Below are 7,899 nucleotides of genomic sequence, written 5' to 3'. Positions count from 1 at the left end.
CCACTCTTAATAGGGGTCTGGGAGACTAAGAGAGCCCGAGGAGCATTGGAAAGAGTGTTGTTGGGCAAGAGTGCCTGTGTATAACCCTAACCCGGCGCCTTACCGCCTTCCCAATCTGGTTAGCCTGAAGCTGTGAATGAAATTCAAGGCCCTCCTTGAAATTTCCCATCCCTACCGCCAATCCGCACTGTGCGAGCGAGGTCACGTGGTTTCATGGCAGTGCTGATGTCTCAAAACCGTCTCAAACTCTCAACCAACTTTCAGCTCCAAAAACAACTAAAATTCCTCTCACCTCCAGGCGCTAAAGCGCGAGATGACAGCGACCCAGAGCGAAGCGCTGAATCGACAAGATGGCCTTGCAATAGGGAAATTGTCCATCATCGCATGTTCTCAGGCCAACAGATATGAGGCGAGTTCGCCATCTCGCGTTGATTGACGCCCATGATTTTTTAAAGCACCAAGGGATAACAGGTCGAACAGCGCGGCTGCGCATCACGGGACTTTGAGTTTATGCAAGCCGCAATTACCGACATATGCGAGCACATGTTCGGGAACAAAAAGCTATTGGCCATTAGTTTTACCAACAGGAGCCCCTTGGTCGAACAAGTGTGCCAGGAATCGCTCGGTAACACCTGAAACTGTCTGTCAATCTGGGCCGGGCTTACGGGCCGGTTCGTCGAATTGATCTGCGCGAGAACGGATCCCTGACGCCGGCCCCTGACGCCGGCCACCCAACGCCGCAAGCGCCGGCGATGCGCCGACGGCCCACCAACAACCGGCCAACCACCTCAACTGGGGGAGCCTTTGGAGTTCGGATAACCCACGCTGGACCGCCGGCCCAGTAACGTCCTCCAACATGCCCCGAGACGGCCCAGGTCCGGCGCCAAAGGCCGAGTTTATAAGAGGCAGGGCCGCTGTCGATACCCGGAATGCAATTACCTCTGCTCTGTGGCCATCATAAGCACCTCCTCCACAGAACACCATTCTCACTGCAGTATGCAATTGCGCCAAACAATGGCGGACCACCGCACGAACCAAGTCGATTCGCAAACCGCGGTCGGCGAACAACCTCCTCTCGCCCCCACCCCGCAGAGACAGCCATTCACACTCAGATTCGAAACATCCCCATCACCGGCAGACATCTCGGAAGGCTCAACCAGTCAAGACTTAACCTCTACTTGGTCAAGCCGAACTCCATCAGACTACTCTTCGCAAGTCTCACTGCTGAGAAGCCCACCACCGAGCCAAGACCGAATTCGGGGTACGGACAGCATGTCGGATTATTACAGCTCGCGTGGTGATGCAAATGCAAAGGAGCTAGTCGCTGCCAGACTATGGGGTCCGCGCCGCGCCTCCGACGCGTACTCGCACATGTCGACCGACGCCTTGTACCACGAGACTCTCGGCAAGCTCGATCTCAGGTACGGAACTGGCAACACTTATCTAATTCCCAACGAACCCTCAAGAAACGATGCCGAGCGTGGTGTTAGAAACCAGCGCGCGGAGCATCCACCAACACCTGAACTCCCGCCAACGCCGCCGATGCCGCCAACGCCGGACTTCTTCCGGGAAGTGATTCCCCCTCCATGCCCAACACCTCCGTTAGCCACGACAAGACCAGAAAAGCCCTTCCTCAGCTGGGCCGAGTTCCACCCCTTCCCAATCACCCTCCGGAACCACACGATCCAGAGCCCGCGGGAGGAGCTGATCCACGCTCTTGACCACATCGAGTCGGCCAAAGTCAAGGGCGTCGGCCGGCTTGCACGCCCGCTCATCAACAGACTCCACACGGCGCAGCAGCTCAGCGACTTCCTCGCGCACGCCGAGCGCAGCATCCTACGTCCCTTTCCCGCCGCAGCGCTCTACCCTAACCCGACAGCCCGCGAACTGGACCGGCTCGAGTCCGAACTCTTCGACACGGCCAAGTTCACGGGCAGCGGCGACAACCACGTCACAGTGCTCACCTGGTCAGCCGACAGTCCCCGTGGCACGATCACACTATTCGAGGCGGACCTCTTCCGCAACCGTGACCGCGACGTCTTCCTCAGTCCCTCACCTTCCCCATCGCGCTCTCCATCCCCTCCCGGAGGGGTCTCTTCCCTCGCGCACCGCCGCCGGGGCTCCCTCAAGGCAGCCGACATGGCCCTGCCGCTCAGCAGCAACCGACGAACCCCGCGACGAGTAGGCTGCGCCATGTCCCTGCGGCCCGTGGCAGCCATGGAGGACGTGCCGCGGCAGGTGCTGGTCAACATGCGCACGGACCAGGGGGTGCGCAAGCTGGTGCTCAAGCACGACATGGCTGAAAACCGGTTCCGCTGGGGCGCGAGGTATGGAAGCGAGCCGCGGTACGCACGATTGCTGGACGATCTGGATGGGTATGATGATGAGGATGAGTATGACGGCGTGGAGAGCCGCCGGCCGCATACCGCCCGTGAAAGGGTCGACGGGGGGTATTACGGTCCTGTGTACACGACCTCCGCTAGAAGAACTACTGGTACTACCCGCGGGCGGGGCCCGGCTACCGCGACCGGTGTTCGATTCGCACTCGACGAGGACGTGGACGCTGTCTTGGGCCGACGCAACAGCCGCCGCAGCAGCACCACTGCCAGGAGCACGGGACACGCGCGCAGGGCGCGGGAGCGGAGTTCGTTGCGAGGAGGCCGTGATCACAGAGGAGAAGCGGATTGCGACGGCGTAGTAGCAACAATCCCACAATTCCTAGCTTTACTACACGCGAGCCGATCCATCGTGGAAGTGGCGTCTGCGGGTGCGATATCGGACGACAAAGTCGAGACGGAGGACTGTGAGCGGTTTAGGGCTGTCGTGCTGAGGGACTGGCCCGAGGGCAAGCGCCATACGGGCAGGGAGGTGCATGTTGTCGTGCTGGTGCCGGCCGCCGCCAAGTGGGCTGACGAGCCCATCTTCTGGACCGATGAGGCCAGCAGCCTGCGGGAGTTGCGCCAGAAGAAGTACCGGGATGTGATTGAGGGAGCGGTTCGAAGGCCGAGAACGTCGCGGACGCCACGGACGCCCCGGAGCGGCTACGGCAGGGATCGGGATCGGAGGAGCATCAGCCCGACTCTTCCCAGCCCAGCACGCTCCGCTGCCTGGTGATTCCTAGGTTGTGGCAAGGTTCGATGTGATTTGGCGTACGGAGTATGGTTGGCTTTCAGAGTTTATTCATTTGTTGCTTGACTGTGCAATAAGGCACAGCTAAGGATTAAGGGGAGGATGTTTCGAGTTGTGATAATCGTTTGTCTTGTACAAGTATACCCCACTGTACAAGTATACCCCAGTCAACTACCCTAGATGGAATAGTCAAGACATTTGCTTTTAATCCCACTCAACTTGGCTGTGGCCACTTGTCCAACACAGTTTCCTCCCCCGTAAGTGTAAAGGTAACGTTCGCAATCATCGGTTGGTCCAACTGCAGCGTGTACGTCCCTGGGTATAGCACCCTGTTGCCATCCTGGTCTACCCTTGCTAGACTTTCCAGCTTCCACTCTAGCTGTGTAGTCTGCGTTTGACCAGGCTGGACATCAAACAGGCGCTTGTAAGTCGCAAGCGTCTTGATTGGGTAAGGCCCAGGACCGTATTCTCCAGCAAGGAACCCCAAGGCGACGTAGTCGGATGCCCGCGAGCCGGTGTTGGCCACAGTGATTGGCACGGAAGGGAAGGGGCAGAGGTCAAGGTAGTACGCGGCACCCTTGCAGGAGGCGAGCAAATCTGCAATCGAGAAGGTCTTGGGAAAGGAGTCGTCGACCGCAACATGAAAGGTTGTGTAGTGCAACCCATGTCCGAAGGGAAAGACAGTGTTCCTGTACCAGCGGTACGTCCGTCCAGGGTACGAGCCCGAAGGCCGGAGCGCCATATTGGTGTACGGGGCTTGGTTAGTGTATGCTGACGGGTACACCGTGACAGGCAGTCTTCCGGCTGGGCTGGTCTTTCCAGTGATGATGTTCATGACAGCCGTGCCGCCGTCTTGGCCTGGATAACCCGCCCAGAGGATGGCCTTCACGTTCGAGACGCTGAGAAGGGGCGTATCGTCAACGTGCGTCCCCATCCTGACGACAATGACTGGCTTGCCAAGGCCGGCAAGCCTCTGGATCATGCTCAGCTGCCCAGAAGGCCACGAGATGGATGTGCGATCCTGGCTTTCCTTCTCCACCGTGTTGTCAATACCGCCAAAGAAAATGATCACGCTGGATTTCTGGGCCGCGCTAACTGCCGCTGACGTGTCTGCGCTTGATTGTGTGAGCGGGCCGTTGACATAGTTGACTGTGATGCCCATGGATCTGGCCGCTGTCACCGGATCATGCTTGAACGGCGGGCTTCCACTATACCCACCCAGCATCTTGTCAGCTGTGTTCGCCCAGAAGCCGATCATAGCAACCTGCGAGTTAGAGCCGTTCAGCGAGACGGGGAGGACACCATCATTCTTGAGCAGTACAATACCCTCCTCTGCCGCCTTGAGCGCAAGGTCCCGGGCTATGTTGGTGTTGACGTCTGCAGCGCCAAGGTTGCGATACAAACTGTTGGGCCCATCGAAGTACCCTGCCCTCACCAGCCCCTGCATTTGGCGCAGCATTGCCTTGTCCAGAGTAGCCTGACTAAAGTGCCTGGAGTTGAAGGCAGAGGCGGCGTCCGGCGTCGTGCCGCTTGTTGCCCAGCACATATTGTCGCATCCTGCCTCCAGCGCTGCCCCTATCGCCGCTGCATAGCTGGACTTGTACCGGTGGCCTCCGTTGGCGTTGCCGAGATAGTAAACAGCATCACAGTCGCTGACAATGTACTGGTTCTGGTCGGTCCAGTTCCAATGCTTCCGGAGGATTGTGTCCATCAAGTAGGAGCTTGCGCAGGCAGGGACGCCGTTGACAGCATTGTAACTGCACATGATAGAGCCCACCTTGGAGTCCCTGGCGCATTGCTGGAAAGGAGGCAGATAGTACTCAGCCAGATCCTGGGTCGACACTTTCGCGTTGAAGTTAAACCGCGTAGTGCTGCCCGAATTCTCGAGGTCATACGCGGCATAATGCTTGCAAGTGGCGATGACACGATGAGTAGGTCCTGTCCCCTGCATTCCCTTGATGAAAGCCTCCGCCCACTTCTTGTTTCTGAAGGCATCTTCGCCGGGCGTCTCGTGTCCCCGCCCCCAGCGCGGGTCGCGGAAGGGATTGACATTCGGCGTCCAAAAATCTAGATGGGCCCGCCCATTGTTCGCAAACGCGCGTGCCTCTGTGCTGATGACCACACCCATACGCTCGATCAGTGCATCATCGAATGCCGCTCCGGTAGTGATTGCTTGTGGGAATTGCGTGGCTGCACTGAATTGCCCTCCCCAGGTGATGCCGCGGTTGTGGGCAACCCCGTGGAGAGCTTCGTTCCACCATTGGTACGGACTGAGGCCGAGTCTGGAGACTCCCGGGGAATTGCTGGGGATTATTAGTTTCTGCGCAATGGGGAAGATGGCCAACGCTCACTTGATGAGATTGGCGAGCTTCTCATTGTTGTTCATGGCTCCCACCAAGGCGGCGGCTCGGGCCTCAGGGGCTGCTGAGGTGTCGCAGACCAGGTTCGACCTAAGGGGGCCATTTGCGCAGTCGGGATAGGTGACACCGCCCATCACTGGGGCGACAATAGCAACAAAGGTCAACGCGACGCTGCGCAGGGAAGCCATGGCGATACGAACGACGGGCGCGCCGCGGTGTGTTCAAGCGCGTCGAATAGGTTGAGGGGCTCCCACCTGGCATTTTGACCGATTTTGAGTCCCCGCATAAGGAAACCATAAGGAGTCATTGCCAGCATTGTCAAAGTGGGATTCGAGTTCACATTTAGAATTCCTCCGTCGTAAATTGAACCCCGCTCCCGGCAGCGTGGCAGCGAGGGTCATAATCGGGGAGGAGCATGCCTCCTACGGCCTCACCGTCGTGCCTGTTCTCTCAGGGAGCATGGCCAAGCAAAGAAACGGGTGACAGGACATTGACTAATATCCGTCATGTACGCTCTTCTCAGAGAATCAGAGAATGCGAAGAACAGAAAGCGGAGGGCGCAAATTGCCGGTTATGAATTCATGTTTGTGGCCGCCAAAACTGAGACCGACTGCCGCCAGGGTCGTGACTTGCCCGTTTTCCTACAGAAGTCGGGTATTTGATAGCAGCCGGAAAGAGCGCTGTTGGATAACTTGGATTCAGCCGCCATTGCTGCAGGAGCACCCAACGTTGCCTTAGTGGTCTGAGTCGGATACTCTCCATGAGGTAGTTGCTTATTGGCGGAGCCTGCCTTCCATGAACTTTCGAAGCCCACATATGCATCTGTTAGCTCTTTCCTCATCTAGATCGTCATCTGCAGGCGAGCGAGGGCCAAGTTTCGTGACTCAACATGTCCCAAGTTGACATCGGGTTTTCCCGTCCCTTCGTCCAGGGCCTCGGTCCATCAAAGGCGCGAGGGTTGCGAGGCAGACGCCGTGGTCCATTCGCCATCACAGAACCGGGCCTGTTTCCCGACAACAGTTTCCTGGTCTGAGACTTTGGCTCTGAGTCCTGAGGGTTACTGCTGTGTCACCCTGTCGGTCCCAGCCCAACCAAGCCTTGCCATGTGCTCGCCTGTTTACCGTGGGTTTGTGGCTGCAGCATGAACGCGGGGAAAGCAGGGCTTCCTAACAGGCTTCTATTGGTATAGATATGATGTTATGCAGCAGGGTTTGGTTAGGTACACGCCCTCCTCTAGCTAAGGCAAGACGCGAATCTTGCCGATGCAAGCCCGGGACTCCGGCGGACCCGAAGAACTGTCGAGTCCACGACTTCGAGAAGCGAAAGCGATCCTCCAGCGCCGCAGTCAACAACGAACCAGAATCCTCATGCCAGGATAATCTCTCAGCACCGCCAAGTTCTAGACCTTAGACTCTAGAAAAAGAAATGCAGCAAGAGAAAAAGAAATGCAGCAAGAGAAAAAGAAATGCAGCAAGAGAAAAAGCAATGCCCATGAACCATGCAGTTGCCGCCAGGTCAATACTCGTCTGCCTTCTCAAGCTTGGATTCGTCAACTGTCTGTATCGACGTCGAGGTGAAAGGGAGGTATTGGCCGTCGGGCTGCGGATTCGAAACCAGGATGGTGACCAGACTGCCGTTCACCGCGACCACCTTGTAGACCACGGATGAGCCGCGGATGCGAACAACGTCGCCGTCTCGGAACTTGGGGACAGATTAGCTCGGGACACCGTCACCTCGGGTTTGCAAGGCAGCATACAGTCATCTTGGGATCCCCCCACGACGGACACGGGACGTACGAAGATGCACGCTACTCGCTGTGCCTTCTTCCGTCAGTGCTGGATATTGCCTCCCAAAGGCGTAGCCTAATGGTTACTTGGCCGCTGGCAATAGCCCTCCGGACGCGGGTTCTTGAGTTTTGTGCTTCGCTCGGTGTTGTTGTTTCGCAGATCCACGCATCCAGGACGAGCTGGCCATGAGCTATTTAACTTCGTGGGCGGATACGAGACTCCTCGCTCCTTCCCCATGGACGCCTATCACACCTCTCTAGCCGAGATGATGGCAGCAAAAGCCCAACAGTAGAGCCCGTGTGGAACCAAGGAGCCGTGTACACACCGTTTGGACGTGTGGAGGTCCCATATTACTGTTTCCCGGATGTCCATCTTGGGTCGTCATCGTTGATGGCGGTCAACCACTGAGGTTCATGTGCAAAAGGGCAAACACCAGCAAGCTCTCTCGACCCCACATGCACCTGCCGGTGGCGGATGGAACCAGCAGCTCGGTTGCCGGTGGCGTGACCATATCTTGCTGGCGAAGTGATGCAAGGATCACCTGGCGATTGGCAAAGGCTAGCACTGGTTGCATTGCATGGCGTGCATGACAAGCCCCTTTTGACGGGACTCGGGCCTGTCGT

At 57.7% G+C, this 7,899-nt stretch overlaps 4 protein-coding genes across 4 annotated transcripts; 2 read left to right on the top strand and 2 right to left on the bottom strand.

Moving 5' to 3' along the window:
- Window positions 1-1,272: 1,272 nt before the first annotated feature.
- N656DRAFT_752871 (uncharacterized protein) lies at window positions 1,273-3,341 on the top strand (the record flags this gene model as incomplete). The annotated part of the gene is made up of 3 exons (XM_064813046.1): window positions 1,273-2,026; window positions 2,135-2,393; window positions 2,595-3,341. The coding sequence occupies 3 exons, from the start codon at window positions 1,273-1,275 to the stop codon at window positions 3,112-3,114; spliced, it is 1,533 nt and encodes a 510-aa protein (XP_064670363.1). The 3' UTR covers window positions 3,115-3,341.
- Window positions 3,342-3,343: 2 nt separating this feature from the next.
- N656DRAFT_752870 (glycoside hydrolase family 3 protein) lies at window positions 3,344-6,090 on the bottom strand (the record flags this gene model as incomplete). The annotated part of the gene is made up of 2 exons (XM_064813045.1): window positions 5,481-6,090; window positions 3,344-5,432 (listed from the first exon to the last, which is right to left on the bottom strand). The coding sequence occupies exons 1-2, from the start codon at window positions 5,675-5,677 to the stop codon at window positions 3,344-3,346; spliced, it is 2,286 nt and encodes a 761-aa protein (XP_064670362.1). The 5' UTR covers window positions 5,678-6,090.
- A 415-nt stretch (window positions 6,091-6,505) lies between these two features.
- On the top strand, window positions 6,506-7,366 carry N656DRAFT_75674 (uncharacterized protein). The gene has a single exon (XM_064813126.1). It carries the CDS (start codon window positions 6,681-6,683, stop codon window positions 6,897-6,899), a length of 219 nt encoding a protein of 72 aa, XP_064670360.1. The 5' UTR covers window positions 6,506-6,680; the 3' UTR covers window positions 6,900-7,366.
- N656DRAFT_779023 (uncharacterized protein) lies at window positions 6,658-7,362 on the bottom strand. The gene is made up of 2 exons (XM_064815113.1): window positions 7,246-7,362; window positions 6,658-7,190 (listed from the first exon to the last, which is right to left on the bottom strand). The coding sequence occupies exons 1-2, from the start codon at window positions 7,249-7,251 to the stop codon at window positions 7,005-7,007; spliced, it is 192 nt and encodes a 63-aa protein (XP_064670361.1). The 5' UTR covers window positions 7,252-7,362; the 3' UTR covers window positions 6,658-7,004.
- Window positions 7,367-7,899: the final 533 nt, after the last annotated feature.

The sequence above is a fragment of the Canariomyces notabilis genome (genome assembly GCF_033297395.1).
Source record: "Canariomyces notabilis strain CBS 508.74 unplaced genomic scaffold N656scaffold_10, whole genome shotgun sequence".
Classification (NCBI taxonomy): Eukaryota; Fungi; Ascomycota; class Sordariomycetes; order Sordariales; family Chaetomiaceae; genus Canariomyces; species Canariomyces notabilis.
This window is presented reverse-complemented; position numbering and strand designations above follow the sequence as displayed.

Excerpts from the sequence above, each read along its gene's own strand:
- N656DRAFT_75674 (XM_064813126.1), top strand. The coding sequence starts at position 6,681 with ATGATGTTATGCAGCAGGGTTTGGTTAGGTACACGCCCTCCTCTAGCT.